The sequence below is a fragment of the Bacillus rossius genome, chromosome 11 (genome assembly GCF_032445375.1).
Source record: "Bacillus rossius redtenbacheri isolate Brsri chromosome 11, Brsri_v3, whole genome shotgun sequence".
Lineage (NCBI taxonomy): Eukaryota > Metazoa > Arthropoda > Insecta > Phasmatodea > Bacillidae > Bacillus > Bacillus rossius.
Window position 1 is genome coordinate 54,939,513 of NC_086338.1, and position 18,423 is coordinate 54,957,935.

The window sequence follows — 18,423 nt, forward strand, 5'->3', positions numbered from 1 at the left end:
GCTCTTCCCACCTCCTCCTTGGTCTATCTTGGGGTCTTCTTCCTGTGTACGGCCGGGTCAACAATGTAAAATTCCTCCTTCTTCATCTGTCCCTCCGCCATTCCTTTCCCCTCCATTCTGTTACGTTCGTATCCACTTTCCTGCACTCCTTTAACTACCCGCTCTTCCCACCTCCTCTTTGGTCTTCCTTGGGGTCATTCTTCCTTTGTACTTCACGAGGCAGCCTCTCTTTTCCCATTCTCTGGACACGACCATACCTTCCTGCTCTTGCTTGCACCATCTCATTAAATGCACTAAATCCAATAAATGTTACGAGATTTCGTGATCTCAAAAAACGGACCAAATGCTGTCCGCCATGAAACTTTTAAGCCGCTCGACGAGTCTCGGAACATCTCTGCTGCGCAGCTCGTGCGCGATCCGTGTCCACGTTTGGTAGCACGCCGGCGGCCAAGGAGGTTGGATGATGCGATAATCTCATTCCTCCTTGGGCGCACCGCGTCACACCGGGGGCAGCGTTCCATTTACTGCCGACAGCGCTGAGGTGAGAAGAACCTACGATGTACATTCTGTATTGCACAGACCCGAACAAGCCCGTATATCTACCTTCGGCCAACTTCGTCAGTTTTTTTTTGTTTATTACTTTACAAAATTGTGGATGGTTGGTTATGTTAGGTTAGTATAGCTACATTAAAATTACTGTCAAATCATTTTAATCCCGACGTTGGCCGAAGGTAGATATTCGGGCTTGTTCGGGTCTGTGCAATACAGAATATACATCGTAGGCTTCCCCTGAGGTGACCGTAGCCAGCAGGGAGCGACAGTTCTCGGCAACGCGGCCATTTAGCTCACCATCACCGTGTCGGAAACCTCTCCCTCTATAGTGCATCTCATCCTTAGACAGCAGTGTGAATTTAAACGGGCACTTGAGAACTCTCTCTTTCCAATGCATGATTTGTGCTACAAGCACTGTCCTTGTTTCGGTTTGCGCCATAGAGCGCAGACGTTCCAGACACAACTTTGTAATGTAATGATATATTATTTTTTTTTTAATGTAGGTATCTGAAAAATTGTATTTTGTAGAGTATAATTTAAAATTTCTCTCGTGTAAATAAGTTTTCCTGTTGTATTTAATCAAGAGTATCATCTGATTATATATAATATATAATATATATTATATAATATAATATATATTTCTACAAAGAAGTAATTAAATGACACCATCTTGGTCTAAACCGTTGTTTTTAACAATTTAATCATGTCACTTAATTTAAAAAAAAAGTTTCAGCATAGCCAGTTTATCCTATGAAAGAATAATTGGTGTTTAGCATTTAATTATCTTTTTCTATCAGAATGACTACAACTGTAATAATACTGTTAGTAGAAACTATTTCAGGGTTTTATAAAAATCAGAAATGGTAAAATTAGAAATATTAAAATTTATTGTGATCAACTATGTATATAAAATAAGACATTATTAGCAAGCCGGGTATCAGTGTTTACTTTGAACTGCAGTCTGAGAGGGAGACAGCAGCTATAAAATAGACGCCAAAAGCATCATTGTTGTGCAACCCGGGGCAGTTTCGAGCTATAGGGCTCCGACGTCACTGCAGTTAGTGTTTGTCGGTGTAAAAGGGAACGCAGCCTTATATAAAGGTTCATTTCCTTTTGCGGCCACTTTCATTCAAAGGTTAGCGGGGGGGAAAAAAAGGTGAGGTAGATAAGGCTAGGTCTGACACACCATTGCTGGTTTATTTATTATCTTGTCGTTGACATTATTTAAGGTTTATTTCTGTAAATTTAGCACTCTAGTTCTCTTACATTTTTTTTTGTTCTGTCGGTAACATTTTCATGTGTGTAATTGTCCGTAGTTATCATCACTCTTGTGAGATGTTACAGCTCCCAATTAATGTTTACATATCTGGTGACGAAATTTGCCACACAAAAAAAATGAATAAAATATTAATTAATAGCCCTAAGAGCAAACGTTTTTTTTTTTTTTTTTCGTGTGGGCCAGAGCCCTAAAGGTACTGGCTCCTGTTTAGAAACTAATGTTTCGTCCCCTCACCATCCCGAAAATAAAAGAACATATAAGTCTAGCTAGGTTACTTGTGAGCCGCATTGCAATGCAGTCGTTGCTATTGACATAGGGGCCTGCAGTAGTCGAAGTGGCTTCCTACACATTAACATGCTGTCTTCACTGCTGATATTTTGCAATATTCTTCTTAACTCCGGTAGTGGGAGGTATGTTTTCTCTATTCCCCTCTATCCACCACTGCTTCTCAGCGATATCAATAAGGACGTGTGTACACTCCGTACAGTTGTAGAACGTGGCGGCGCTGTGTCAACAATGCCTGCTGCTCGTGTACACAGCTGTTCATTGACCCTTGCTATTCGTCCTCTTCACTGGAGACGCACGCTTCGATTTTCGACGTGAACACGTCTTTAAAATTGCTTCCGTTGTGGGAGGCAATTAAAAAATTTTGGTGTTGCAGCTACATATCTATCATCTCCATCAAAAATTTAATTACACCACTGGGTGGCTAAAGGATCAAAAAATTCGTTACGCTAAGCGAGGACTTTGATGCATCGCGCGCGGTGGAGGGGGAAGCGCCGCCATTTTGAGGTAATTTTGCTGCGTTTAGAGATTTCCATTTAGTGTAACTTTTGACTCGGAGAAGCTACGACGTTAGTTTCAATTTCAATCGTCAACTCTCGTCAAAATCTATCGATTGCATATAGAAAACATTAGTGTAAAATAGTTACAAGGAATATATGTGGTGTTAAAATAAAAAAATAGCGTATTTTATGTTTTGTATAGAAAAAATTACCTGTTACGTACACGTATTCACGTACAACACAAGGCCACGCCCCATTATTTCCCTAAAATATTTCACACGAATTATTCTTCACACGTAACAACTGACAAACGAGAATGTATACTTGAAAGTAATCTAGTGCCGACAGAGTGTTCGTAGCTGTCGGGTGTGCGCTCCTCGGTATTCACGTATAGGTACTCCTTGATTCTTGTAACGAAAATTGTGAATTGACCTTTATCAATTCCTTGTCTATAGACCAACCAGATTTCCCGTGGTCTTCAGTACCCCTTAATGATGCGTCTTTTTGGGAACTGGAACGAGACGCAAACCTGAGTATGTTCAGATCGAAAAAAAAAAAAGAAAAAAAAACTCCTTCTAAAGCTGAGGGAATACAAGAAAAATCACCGAGTAATATTTTTAGCACGGAAGATTAAAACATGGACGAACTAATCTAAATCTGTAAAATCACTACGTGAGAGAGAATAGTTTTAAAACCCTTACTCACGGACTCTCGAACTGAAACCACCTAGATAAAAAGCTGCTTCAGATCAAACAAAGTCTAATAATTATCACGAGAGATTATGATAGCTCATATAGTGAAGCACCCAAAAAAAGCCTCCAATATCAAGAAATTAGCGTCTCCGGAATACCTATTCCGTTTCGTAGCAGATCATCCGACTACACTCTTCAGTTACAGCTGCTACTCGTTGTTCGGTTGCCTGTTCAATGTGAATTAACTGCTGTTGATGGCCAGTAAGTTGCTGTTATTGTTGTACGAGTTGCTGTTCTTGATGTGCAAGGTGCTGTTCCAAACTCTGCACTTTGCCTTCCAACTGGCTGCTAGTTTCATCGATCTTCTTCATTTCGTCTTGGTTCTTCTTGATGTCCTCTATCTCGGTCTTCATGGCATTTCTCAGCTCTTCTTGGCAGTTCTTCCATTTCATTCTTAATTTCTTCTTGGACATAATTTATTTGTTCTTGTCAATTCTTCATCTCTTCTTGGCCATTCTTCATTTCATCCTGACCCTTCTTCATTTCCTCTATTTTATGATTCATTTCGGCCAAGAAAGCCATTGCATCATTAAGCTCGTCGGCAGCCATCTTTCTTGTCCACATACCGTCGCGGGATTCACGCCACTCACGCGGAGGCCAGCGTCGCTTGAGGTACCTTTCCCGAACCGACGAGAACCTCTGTGGCGAGTCGCGTCATCCCGGGCCGACCCGACGCCCAAACAGTTCAGAAGGGCGGCGTCAATTCATGCTGCTACGCGCGGCGGACCTGCTACTGGCCACTTCAAGAAACAGTTAGGATTTCTTTCAGAAATTTTTATTTAATTTTTCCTGGCCTTTAAAATTCCTCAAATTTGAGAGGAGTTTGACAGCTAAGCAAAATGAAATTAAGTTTTTGAAATAGACATTAAAAAAAACCTCTATCTTTAAGTAGCCAGTATCATTGCCTCAGCAAATTATGAAAAATGTATGCAATGTATATATTTATATTTAATTTCGTGAAAGTTAAACCATTTTAAATGTTTAGAAGTTTATCTGTGATTACCATAAATATGAAATCATGACTCAAACGGGGAGATCTTTTTACGAAATTTTGAACCCGCCATTTCACAGAGGTGTCCCATGCTGCCCAAAACCCTCCGGTCACCCCCCCTCCCCCCCGGACACTTGTAGCTGGGTCGGCCGCTGCTCCTGGTTGACTCCCGGAGGCAAGGGAGGCCTTCACCCTTCACTCCACTGTCTCGTGTGCAGTGTTCAAGCCGTCGGTGAGCCGCACGTTCATCCCCCTGGCCGTGGGGATATTCTGCGGGTTCAGCTTCGCCTACATCCTGATGGTCACCAGCCATTACACCGTGGAGAACCTGCCCTGGACTCTTACCAGGTAACACCGCTCTTCAAACACCCTGTGTTGATGTTATATATATACACAGTAAATTCCCTATTATCCGTGGGCGGATGATCCGCGCATGCTACGAAAAAATACAGCACATGCGTAAACCTGTATTTTATTACAAGTGAGCAAATTTGATCTCTACTGACGAGTGTATTGCGTGCAGTTTACAGTAAAACGCCACAGGCCTTCTCGGAACTCACGCAGTAGGCTGGCATGCGTTGCTATTTTTGTCTCTGTAGCGCTTTGTATCTAGTCATATGGTTGAGCACTTTTATGTTTACATTACTGAAATGTATTGTATGTTAATAATTCAGTAAAATACTAAAACTTATCATCATCATTTAAAATTTTTTACTGTTGATTGTAACTTTTACTGTACATAAAGTTTTAGATTTTTAAGTTGAAGTTAATGTTTCCTTTTTTGTTTCCCATTTTCGGCTGTTTTGCGGGTTTATCCGCGATTTTCACTATCCGCTGTGGCCCTGCCACTTCATTTCGCGGATAATCGGGAGTGTACTGTGTGTGTGTGTATGTGTGTGTGTGTGTGTGTATAGACACACACTTTAGAAACTTGAATTTGTATTTAGCATTGAAGTTAATATCATGCTAGAATTTAATCTACTATTTCAAATACTGTAGAGATCTGTCATTAGTGGGTGCTCTTGTCCAAGTAAAAATATTGGATAGTCATGCAATATTTTGTAAAAATAAAAATAAAATAATAAAAAAAAACATAGATATTTTGATTCTGAAGTGCTGAAACTTTAAGTTGTTTATCAGCCCTTCTCTGAAATTCTACTTTAATACAATCGTAAATGTTAAATTTTAATACTAAACACATTCATGCATTTTATTTATGACACAAATATCATTAATTGATACTGTAGAAATCATGTATGTAGTGCCAATAATTTCTTCGGTTTGAATATTATAATAATACAAACTTGAATGGACTTTATACCTTTGTTTTTTACAAGATTTGTTCCAACCAACCGATGTCACTATTGTTGTGTAACCATTGTTACTCTATCCAAAAGCATTTGCTTTAACACCTTGACTTTTTGGCAGACGTAAGAATTATATTATATTTTGTTTCAGCTGACCTGAACACTGGGAATCAACGTGTGTTGATCTTCCAAACTAAAAATTCGACTTAAAATAACCTGTTCTACAATAGTTCCGAATGAAAACATTTTAATATTGCAATGTCTGAAACATCAAAGTGCTCATATTAGGTGATAAAACTGAAATAATAAGATCACTTAAAATGCTAATCATTATGAATTAAAGTTGAAATTTAATTCATAACTCTTTATGTTATTTTAATATATTAAAAATTAAAAAAAAGTATGTATAGGCCTATATAATATTTATTTTAGTTCATATTTAAAGTAAATATTTATATAGGCCTATTAAAAAATTCTAGCCATTGAGTAAACGGAAGCAGACATGTTCTGATGTGCGGAAGTGGTCCAACGGTTTAGCAAACTTGAACAGTCGGAAGAACTGGTTGTGGAGGTTGAAGGTGGATTGCTGTATTTGTTGTAGAGGTGTAAAAGTAACGAAAAAAAGTGTACCCGTATGTATTCGTTACTATAACAATTAGTACTCGTTACTTTCGTATCGTTACGTTACTAATTATTTCTGATACCGCATGACATGCTATGTTATGTTACAGCAACGAATCGAGTCGTATTGCGTACGCGTACAGTATGACGTCGCGTAAATAATAATAAATAGAATATAAACAATATTTGATAATTAACAGTTTTTGTTAACCAAGAAACAATTAAATCTCATTATAGCGGCTTTATTATATTATCTCTTTTAAGCAGGGGCGCAACAACAGGGGGGGCAAGGGTATTTTGCCCCCCCCTCTGAAACCTTGAAGTGGGGGCAAAGAAAATTGCTGTGTAATCAATTTTTAGATAATAAAACTGCTTAAATAGCACCATTTTCCACCTTGAAATACAAATTTTCCCGGGGGAGGACCCCCTGACCCCCCCACTTCAATAGGGGGGATCGATGATTCTTTATAAAAAGGTATATTGCCCCCCTTTGGAAATTTAGTTGTTGCGCCCCTGCTTTTAAGATAAGAACCATAAAAAAACGTGAAAATACACTATAATAAAAAACAAAAACATACATATTTCTAATTTGTAAAAAATCTTTCTTACGTTGTTTCTGTTCCAATCTCAAACTTTGTTTACACACACAATACCTTTAATAAACAGTACGTAAAAAAGTTGGATGACGAATTTCGAAATTATACTTTACTTAATAAACAAACATTGTTCTTTGTAACGTAAATTCATCGAATAAGCGCGCGCGTGCGTGAAACATACGAAAAATGCGAGCAACGAAATGCAATTCGTGTGTAACGTTTCGTTGCTCGTTACTGGACGGCGCACCCGTAACTCGGTACCGAATACATACGGTTTGCTGCAGCTCAGCTCTAATTTGTTGCGTGTTCCTTGCCCTCTCGCAGCCGCGCCTCCCGTCCCCGTGACCCCCACCACCACAGCGACATGGAGGACGCGACACTGCCCGAGATGGTGAGCGTCGGGTCCCACAATCACGACGAGGAGTTCCACAAAGGTGCGTCCCCAGGCCCACAGCCGGGTTGAACATGTCCTGTGCCCTCCCGCGCCCGTATGCCAGGCAGGGGCGTAGCCAGGGGGGGGTTTTAGGGTTTCAACCCCCCCCCCCCCCCTTAGCACCAAATCTTTAATTAATTTCTTATTCATCACTCAAACAAATTTCATATTAAAATTAATAAAAATTTTACCATTACAATATTTAAATTTAAGTACCGAAACTGCTAAAATAGCACTATTTTACACCTTAAAATCCAAATTTTCCCGGGGGAGGACCCCCGGACCCCCGCTTTAATACGGGGGGGGGGGGGGGGGGGCCATGCTTCTTAACACCCCCCATACACAAATCCTGGCTACGCCACTGATGCCAGGCATGCGTAGCTCAGAGTCAGGGGCGGAACCACTGTTTCATTTTTGGGAAAAAAAGGGGGGTTGCCTGTAAAGTCGGTTTACGGACGATAATCGTACGTGATAACGTCATGTGAAAACATTGATGAAAAATTGCATACTTTTTTTTAATTTTCAGATATTATTTACAGTAATTTGCAAATTTTATTTAAATAATTTGTTTAAATATAATCACGAACAATTAGTTGAAAAGCCCGCCTTAGCCTGTTTTGATATTATAGAAGATTTTCTCGCACGGTGGTCGGCCGGTTCTGGCACGCTCGGCTCAGGCGGAACGTGACAATGAGTCCTGCTTTTTCGTGCGTGCAGCCGGCGTTCATTGATTTACAAGACGTTATCACATCAAAAAAAAGGGGGGGGGGGGTAGTGATTTTTAAAATGTTATTATACTTTATTAAGTTTATTTTGATGTCTTGCTTATATGCTCTTAGGCTAATTAGGAGAGAGAGAGGGGAGAGGTGGCATACAAACTATACTTAACCTAATCTTACTATTAAAAATGCCACAAACATCCATGCCTTACACGCCATTCCAACCCATAATCCCTCGTACCAAAGATGACGCTTCAAACAACTGCACTACGTAGGTTGGCTGGTAGGAGTTTTTTTTTTTAAATTAACTTTCGGTGCAAGAATCTGTAGCTATTACATGAAATTTTGGGAGGAACATTGGGGGATATGGTCTAATGTTTCCCACATTCCCATAATGCCCCTGCTGAGACCACTCTGGCCGTGTCAGTTCCTCTGCGAGAGTACAGAAGAGAAATGCACAGAACTATGTACTCACGCATGCCCTATCAAGCTCTCGCTCACTCCATGCAAGAAGTATGTACATATTTATTTTGTTTGTATTTATTTCAGCAAGGGACTACTTTGTGTGTGTCTATGTGTGTGTGTGTGTGAGTGAGTGTGTGTGTGTGAGTGAGTGTGTGTGTATGTGTGTGTGTATATATATATAGAGAGAGAGAGATTGGTTTTTTTTTTTAGCAAGTGATGTTGTTCAGCATACAAGGTTTTTTTTTTTGCTTCACAATTGGGCTTAAAATTATAAACCATACCTTGTGGAGGTTGTAACTAATGTTGGGTTGATTCCAATTAAGGAATCTGCAAAATCCTTAGATTTCAGTGGACTGAAAGCAAGAATCAAAGCAGGTTGATTCTTCCTCTATAGTAAAATTTTGAAATTTTTATTTTTATAGGGGCATCAAACTCAATTCGTCAACACATTAAATAAGGTTTGATGAATCAGACAGTTCCCCACTAATTGACCAATACTCCTTTATCTGGGGATAACCTATTAGTCAGGTGATACCCCATTAATCAGGCTTTTCATGACATATAGGCTAGTTTGATTAATCAGAATTTTTTATTTGTCATATTTTATTCAATAATATCTTCACAGATTGCTCAGGGTTTTCAGCCAATTTACCACACGTCTTGTTTGATTCAATGGTATCATCACAGATTGCTCAGGGTTTTCAGCCAATTAACCACACGTCTTGATTTATTTAATATACATTTTTGTTCAGTTAACATGGTAACACTGATCTTGTCATTGAGCTAAAGTTTAATATTGTTCTGTTGTTTGCAAATGTATCGAGTTAGTAACCCAGCCATATTGTTGCTAGTTTTCTTACAGTTCCATCGTTATCCGGAGAGGAATTATATTCAAGCTGTTATATTTCATTAGTTTTATTCCTTTTCAGTGTGTGACCGCACGAGATACACATTCATAGTTGATTTAACTATTTTGCAATAGCTTCCAAGTAGATAGTGGTTGAAAACCATCCTTACAATGAAGGGATTATAGCTCTAGCTGTCGATGAAGCAAGATGGCTTCTGCTCTTCGAAGCCCCGCACAGGGACCAAATAGAGTTACCAACTTTCACGACGTGTAGCTAGCAGTATTGATTTAGTCCCAGCAAATATTGGAAGTGATAACTTCCGCGCCGGTCGTATACAGACTACACGTCAACGCAGAGCCCAAGGAGACGCAGTCCCTGCCCTATCTAGTCGTCAGATCTGGAGTCTTCATCAGTGAGATCGGTGCACTAGTAAATTTTCAGCTGCTGAAGGAGGCGCAATCTTCTGACCATCACTCCGGAACATCAGTAGAATAGTTAATTTCAATAGCCTCGCACGCCCGTACGCTGAGACGAAACATCCAGTGGTCTCCTGTTGTACGACTCTGAGCCACCAGAACAGCTAACGGTAAGACAGTCTGTAGTAATGTGTCTGCGAATGACCTGTCTTCAAAAAATTTTAACATTTCTATTATTTTTTTATTCCCGTATTTACAGGACAGGTATCATGTATGTACTTTCATACAAGGATACACTGCTGGGTCGCATAAAGATTGCCAACAACTTGTAAGATCATAGTAATTAATTCACTGTTGTATATTCATTTGGCAATTCTAGTCATTTTAGAGCAACCTTTTAAATTCAATTAAATATTGATTCCTGTGCAATTCTAACACGTACCTAAAATAGTTATTTTATTAACAATTTAATTGATAGTGTTCATGGTGCTCACAATCTATAAATGGTATTAACAGTCATCAGCCATTATTGCTTCCGTGCCATCGAGTGCCGACTTCTCTGGTGGCCTTGATGTCGAAGACACTTGCGCTCGTTCTCTCCTGCCATGTTGATTGTTTTCATTTTTTTTTACGTAGTTACGTTTATTTAAGGGCCGTTTATAACATTATAACTCGAATCCTACCCTACATTAGTTGCTCTGCTACAGATAGTCACTTGCTATTTGATGGGTGTAAAAGGGCTTGCAAGTCTTCGTAATAGTCATCACTTGCGTAACATTTTACACCCGTGATATTACATTGAGTGAATATGTGTTGAAAATATTTGTAGCAGAAAAAAAAATGTAAATGTTACGAATATCCTTTAAATAAAAGTAATGACCTAATGACAAAAAAGTTCAAATTATAATCACGAAGGTATGCGAGACTGAGCCTTAAAGCCTAAATAAAGTCAAAGTAAGATATAAGGATACGAACGACTGTATGTACAGTCCAGAAGGGTGTCATTTCACGCTGCTCCTTGCGGCGGCCCGCGGAATTCCCAAGGCCGCTCAGTGATGTATAACAGCGTCGAGGGGCGGTGATGCGTGGAGTGGGGAGGGGTTAAGGGGGTTTTCCACCCGCTACAGCGAGCACAGCTCCCGCGGTGCACAGCTGGGTCGTTACTACAACGCCGAAATACCATAATGCCGAATGTCTAAATTGACCACAACGCCGACAGCTAGAAAACTGCTGTGTACCACAATGCCGAAATAACAACTGAATGAATTTGTGTGTGTTTCTTAAATGTACCTTAACGCCGAAATACCACAATCAAACCTATCCTAACCTAGCGTAATATAACCTAACCTAACTTAACCTAACGTAACCTAACCTAACTTAACCTAGCCTATCCTAGCCTAACCTAGCCTAGCCTAACCTAGCCTAACCTAGCCTAACCTAGTCCAACCTAACCTAGTCCAACCTAACCTAGTCTAACCTAGCCTAACCTTTGTGGCAGTCCTGCAATGACATTTTTCGGCGTTAGTGTATTTCGGCGTTGTGGTAATTTGGCGTTGTGGTACACAGCAGTTTTATAGCTGTCGGCATTGTGGTCAGTTTGGCATTTCGGCGTTGTGGTGCGTCCCCTGCTGGAGGCGACGTGTGGCTGCGCAGACGAGGACCTGGTGGCGAGGCAGCTGGCGCGGAAGGTGCGCGTGCTGTGCTGGGTGATGACGTCGCCCTCCAACCACGAGAAGAAGGCGCGCCACGTGAAGGCGACCTGGGGCCGGCGCTGCAACGTGCTGCTCTTCATGAGCAGCTCCAACGGTGAGTCTCCGGGCCCATCTCGCCACCGGTGACTCATTCACATACCCATCCACGAAGTCTCTGGAAGTTTCCTGGCCGGGCGCACAATCTAGGAGCCAGCGATGGAAAAAAAAAAAAATCTTTAGTCAGCGGTTCTACTTTTAGATTTTATTTTAGCATTAAAGTATTGTTACGAGTGTGAAAACGTTTTCGAAAAAGGATAGGCCAATTAATTAATTACAGTGTTATTTATTGACTAGTATTTACACTATTAATTAAATAACAACACTTTAAAACTACAACATGATCACTCCTTGGTTTCAGTCCACAGTTCACTCTCCCCCGCTGGAGCTCGGCTATACAGTGGCTCTCTCTACTGCCTGTCTCTTACCTCGCCCCGCTGTCCCGACACAATGTCTCGCACCACTCTCTCATCCGTCGCACACAGCACAGTCCCGGTGCACCAGTCTCCGCACAGAAGCCTGACGCTCGTCGTCCGCTTTCGCTCACCAGGGGGTCACCTAACTGCCTCGGAGGCTGGCATAGGCGTTTTTGTATCCCTGGGCCCCTTTCTGGAGTGGTGGTTACAACCCTTTGAATGTCGTGTCGTGAGGGCCAACTTGTCAACCTAAGCTCCCAGAACAATGGCGTCCTAGTTACACCACTTCACACAGGCGGGGCTCTGGAAATGTTACACAACGCTCGAGAGGCTCTGATAATGACTACAACTGCAATAACACGGTCAATAGACACAAACTTATGTTATTTTGAAAAATCAGCATGTAGTGTAATTTAATAATATTAAACTTTATTATAATTAATGATGATATAAAATAAAATATTTTTAATGTCAACAAGCCAGGTAGTATCAACCTGGCAAGTGGTCGTCATTTACTCTTTCCAGAAGCCTCACCACACTATTATTTACAACCACATTATTATTTACAAAATACAATGTTTCAGATAAATTTCAACATTAAAAAGTTGTGTCTAAAACTTTTTTGCTCTATGGTGTGTATCTGGAAACAGAGGACAGCCCTGTGTCATTTACTATTGGTAAAAATGTAATTTTATTGGCATCTTGGATACAAAAAAAAAACTTTTGTAAAGCAAATTAATAGACACCAAAACAAGGACATTTCTAGTAGCAAGAATTGTGTATTGGAAAGGGGGAATTGAAATGCAAAATAAGGAAGAGATTTGCTATAGCTAGTTACAAGATTTTTATGGTTTTGTTTTCAGGGCTATTTCATTTTCAAACAATAGCTTTCGGTGTTGTTTTTATTTTTTATTAAATAATTTTATTCATTGAGAGATCATATTATTTAACGAATATGAGAGTTGAATGTTTCATGATAACTTATTGCACCAAAATAGTGTCATTTTGACTACATGCAAGATTGCTGTCTGGCAGACATACAACCCGTGTTTGTCATTTCTAGAGACCGGAAAAATTCGCGGATTCATTTCACGATATGATGGAATCCAAACAACTGTACCTTTATATTGCTTCTCTGATTGGCTCACAGTTTATCTGAAGGACTTTGAGCCACTGGAAAACCTTTAACCAAAAAAAAAAAAGTATCGAATCGCGAGCGTCCCAGTTGACACGTGTCACGAGTCGGTCACCAATGAGCAGGTGGAATTTGCCCGAGTGTGTCAGGGGATTGTGGAGTCTGTCCTGGAGGTCATCCAAAGCGCGAATTTTTCCAGTATCTAGTCATTTCTCTGTGGCCACCGACAACTTGGCCTACCATGATAATTTGTAATGAGTATGTGTTCAGGGCAGAAGCACGGCTGTGGTGGTGTGTGCAGACAGCTCGCTGCCCTCGGTCGCCCTGCCGGTGAAGGAAGGCAGGGACTACTTGTGGGCCAAGACCAAGGAGGCGTTCAGGCACGTGTACCGGCACTACCTCGACCAGGCCGACTGGTTCATGAAGGCCGACGATGACACGTGAGTGGTCGCAATGATGCTCGTTGGTGCTACTAGCGCGTGAAGTCCTCTCTTTGAGATTTCAGCGGTAACCATAACAGGGTGGCCAGCCAACCGGGAAATGGGGAAATGCGGGAAATAGCCAGGATTTCTTAAAAAACCAGGAATATCTGGAATCAACCAGGAATTTTTATTAGAACCGGGAATTTTTTTTATGAAGTAACAGTCACAATAACATACGACTGTTAAAAGCCTATGATGGAAAAACTTGAACGTGAGCACGTTCACCACGTTCACGTCGAAGCACGACAGTTTGCTCGTGAGCTATATTTTGTGAAAGTTAATTTGTTCATATTGCATTTAAAAACTTTTGTAGTACGTAAGAAACCGTTAACAATTCAGACTTCCATACTTATTATGTTTCTGTATTCAAAAGAAACAGCATTTTGGCTAAAAATGTTGTTGTAGGGTGGTAGTAATTTCTCGCACTGCATGTTGGTTGTATATATATATATTTTTTACTTTGCGCTCATGTTGTTGCGTCACTGTATCACGGATACTTTTCTTGAGTTTTTTAAAAGTTTAGTTGTGCAGGACATTGTTTTGAATTTTTTAATCTAACATGTAATTTGTAAAATGTCAAAGAGTTCGGTCACCACATACAATGACAAATATACGAGAGAATTTGAATGGGTGGAGAAAGATCCAAAGTGCAGGACAAACGCCATTTGCAATTTGTGTAATGTTAAAATCAATACCGGTAGCTTGGGAAGAACAGCATTAGCCAGCTACGCAAGAGGGGCAAAACACGTGCGTTTGGTGTCAAGTAATTTTGGTGATGTGAGATTATAAATTTTTTTGTTGGTGATAGGTTTTGTTTTAAGCAAGTTCATTGATTTAATTTTTAAGCCTATAGTTAAGTTGTCTATTGTTTAATGCCAATAAAACATCATATTGTGTGTGCTTTGTCTAACAAAAATGCAAATTGTATGCAAATATTGATAAAAACCACCCTTGAAAAAACCTGGAAAAAACCAGGAATTTTATTATCCCAGAAGAGTGGCCACCCTGCATAACCGTATATAGCAGGAAAATTAATTTTAAAATGAAATACGACACATCCGCCCTCAGGTGTGTCTTAAAATGCTTTTAGTAAACAGATACTACTCTGATATCTTGAGCAGTTTTTAAATTGCTGGGTTTATCCGAAGCTCTGCACACCACATGTGTGCTATGGATATTTTTTTTTAACCTATTTTTCACCTAGTTTGCATCATTGCAGTCTGGATGCATTAAAAATGTTTCTCCCCACCCCCTGTATCTGTGCAGCCATTGGGAAGTGGTACAGCCAATTAAGAGGAACATCTCTTTAGCGCAGCTCACACAAAATAAAAAAATAAAAAACTATAGTCCAAGACAAATAGTTATACCACACGATAGCCATAAGGAGTAGATTTAAAAAAAAACACACACACAAACACAAAAACACACACACAAACACACGACTACACGCACAACACTTCGGCCCGAGATGCACTTAAATCTTCCCAACTCTAGACCCCTCCTAAAACAAATACACTTAGTTTTAGTTAGGTTAGGAAGGAAACAAACGTGGAATCAGCAAGTGGTAGATCTGTGCAATAGCGTGTGTGAACCGGCTGTGGAGAGAGGGCTCGTTCCCGCGCCGCAGGTACGTCGTGGTGGAGAACCTGCGCTACATGCTGTCGCCGTACAGCCCCGACGAGCCCTCGTACTTTGGCTGCCGCTTCAAGCCGTACGTGAAGCAGGGCTACATGAGCGGGGGCGCCGGCTACGTGCTGAGCCGCAAGGCAGTCCAGCTCTTCATCGAGGACGGCGTCGAAGCGAGCCGGTGCAGGCAGGACCACGGGGGAGCCGAGGACGTGGAGATAGGTCCGTGCCTGCGCACGTGTCGCCACCGCTGAACTCACCATTGCTCCCGTTCCTCCCGCGTCGTCTCCTCACCTCCTGTCTCTGATGAGCCCGGTGGGGACGACACATTCAGTTATAACTAGGGACATCTGTATTTCGCGTCAAGGTATGTTACAAAACACTGTAGCTTTTTCTTAGAGTAATGGCGAATCGAGTGCGTGCAGCAGTACGGTATCCACATTCCCATTGGCCCCCGTCAAGTGCGGGAAAACACCTCTCGCCGACCACAGCCAATAACTACAAGAAAAAAAACTACGGTGTTTTGCGATGTACCTAGATACGAAATGTATTCGCGAAATACAGGTGTCCCTAGTTATAATCCATTCATTCATACTACCATTTCATATTAATACATCCGTCATGCCTGTTAAAAGATTATATTTACCGTAGGAAACTTTAACTGGTGTGTTGGTTTCTATTTGGGAAGTGTTTTGATGCCAAACATTAAACATCCCCGTTATAAAAAAATTATCGTCAAGACCATTTTGTTTAGATAAGTAGCCATGGTGCGTGCTGGTTTGGTAAAGGAAATTTGTTAAGGAACACTTTACATCACTTCATAATTGTCAAGTATCCAATAAATATGTTCACTGCTTCATTTTAAGACATAACCAAAGTGCACTATTTCGGGTGGAATTGCTGATTTATTTTCAAATGAGCGATTTAATCATATAAGTAGAGACCGGAAAAATTCGCGGGTTCAATGACCTTTAGGATAGACTCCAATATCCTTTACACTCTCGGGCAAATGCCAACTGTTCATTGGCTGCTGACTTGTGAGTCGTCACGACTGGGTGGCCTGTGATTCGACACTTCTATGAGTGAGGGTCTCAAATTTGTCCTCATTACTCCAGATTAACAGTGGACCAATGGTGGAAGCAGCACTAAGGTATAATTATTTGAATTTTAGCATAGCACGTAATGACCCCGCGAATTTCTCAGGTCTCTACGTATAAGTTGTTTTGCTACCTGTACAACAAAAGAACTTATCTGAAAATGTGTTTAAATGGTTTCAGTGTACGTTCGTCCAATGACAAGTCGGTTTTTCTCGGCACGGCAAGTCTGCACCTGCTGCGCAGTGCCGGGCGCAAGTGTGAGCGTGCTTGGCGGGGTGTTGCAGGGAAGTGCTTGGAGCTCGTGGGGGTGAAGGCGATGGACTCTAGAGACCCCTTGGGACGGGGGAGGTTCTTCCCGTTTGTGCCGGAACACCACCTCATCCCCCACCACGTGAACAAAGACTTCTGGTACTGGAAGTACATCTTCTACGAGAGCAAGGAGGTTGGTCCGTGTGACTGGATGGCTGCTGTCCAAATGTGCACCGTGTTCTGTATCCATCGTGAGGTGTTTCATAGGAACTGTGTGTTACTAGCGAAAATCTTTTGACAAATATGTATCCTAAGTCTCATTATTAGGGACCGGAAAAATTCGCGGGTCCAATGACCTCCAGGATGAACTCCATACTTCTACGTACACTCGGTCAAATGCCCACCCACTCATTGGCTGCTGTCTTGTGAGGCGTCCCAACGTAGCAGCCTGTGATTCGATAAAGCTTTGGTTGGGTGTTTCTCATTGGCCCAGAGTCGTCCAGGTGAGTTATGAGCCAATAGCAGAGGCATCACTGAGGTATAAGGGGTATAACTATTTGTATTTTAGCCTGTTGCTAAATGAATTCGAATTTTTCCAGTCTCTACTCATTATGCTTCCCTAATCCAATCAGTGGAAATATTACCTCCGAAAATGCTGCAAGATGACAAATGATGTGTAAGCTGGCAAAGGATATGAGATATATAAAGATTGGCTCACGTCATTCATGGATGCATAAAAGAAACTTCTATTTTTAACATTATAAACCAATTTCTTACTCAACAACCAAATTAGGCTGGGTTCCAATTGGCCATTCTCTTAAGTGTATGACTTAGCAGGTGTAAATTGCAAATACAATCACATTTAAATCTAGATTACCAAGCAATTAGTCATCAAGTAGTTAAATTAACATTATAAACACCTTGAACCTCCCACCCCAAAGTAAGAGTTGTACTTCTATATCTCCCTCCTTGTTCTATGGTGCCTGCCGTGTGGGCAGGGCTTACCTCATAGTTTTTTTGTCCTGTCGGTTAGTCGTATGTTTTGTCTCTTGTATATCAGTGTTTGTGTTCACCTATCTATAAAGTTAACTAGCCGTAACTTGATAGGCTTGTTACAAATAAAAATAAATAAATAAAATAAAGTTGTCTTAAGTTTATTACCAATCAAATCATAAATTACCACGTCATATTAAAATTTTGATAATGAACTTAAGAGATTTTATGCCCATCTTCAATATAATAGAAAAAAAACAGTGTTATTTGCAGAATACCTGTCAATTTTTTTCCTGTAAAGATGGCAACAGAGTAACACAGTTTCTTGGTAATAAAAAGAACTGATATTAGTAAAATGAGCATTAGAAGGACCGGGTTGGAATCCTGGACTGGTATTCTCGATTTAATGGTTTACCCATGTTTCCGTGAACTCGGGTCTGTGGTCGAACACCATCGCGTAACGTTTGTCCGTTGTAGGAAAATAAGACGGACAAACCAAACATTGTTAGTCTTGGTTTCCTGTGGCGGACCGGAGGACTGCAATGTCATCTGTTCGTAATTTCTCAACAGAATTATTTCATTTGTAACATCCCGTTCCAGAACAGTACAAATGTCTTTCTGTCGCTGCCCCTCTGGTTGTGGTGCGATAGATACACGGGCGTACCCATCGGGGCTTGTAATCTGGGATGGTGTTAATGTGTCAGGGGGTTTGTGATCTGGGATGGTGTTAATGTGTCAGGGGGTTTGTGATCTGGGATGGTGTTAACGTGTCAGGGGGTTTCAGAGCGGGGCCTTGTGATCTGGGATGGTGTTAATGCGTCAGGGGGTTTGTGATCTGGGATGGTGTTAATGCATCAGGGGGTTTGTGATCTGGGATGGTGTTAATGCGTCAGGGGGTTTGTGATCTGGGATG

At 41.0% G+C, this 18,423-nt stretch overlaps 1 protein-coding gene across 1 annotated transcript in view; it reads left to right on the plus strand.

The window, feature by feature from the left end:
• LOC134537022 (glycoprotein-N-acetylgalactosamine 3-beta-galactosyltransferase 1-like) overlaps positions 1 to 18,423 on the plus strand; it is a 49,971-nt gene that overhangs the window by 21,494 nt on the left and 10,054 nt on the right. Inside the window, exons 3-8 of the mRNA XM_063377215.1 lie at positions 4,578 to 4,707; positions 7,208 to 7,317; positions 11,418 to 11,570; positions 13,365 to 13,503; positions 15,173 to 15,393; positions 16,553 to 16,710. Coding sequence (XP_063233285.1) covers positions 4,578 to 4,707; positions 7,208 to 7,317; positions 11,418 to 11,570; positions 13,365 to 13,503; positions 15,173 to 15,393; positions 16,553 to 16,710 — 911 coding nt within the window. The remainder of the gene's footprint in view (positions 1 to 4,577; positions 4,708 to 7,207; positions 7,318 to 11,417; positions 11,571 to 13,364; positions 13,504 to 15,172; positions 15,394 to 16,552; positions 16,711 to 18,423) is intronic.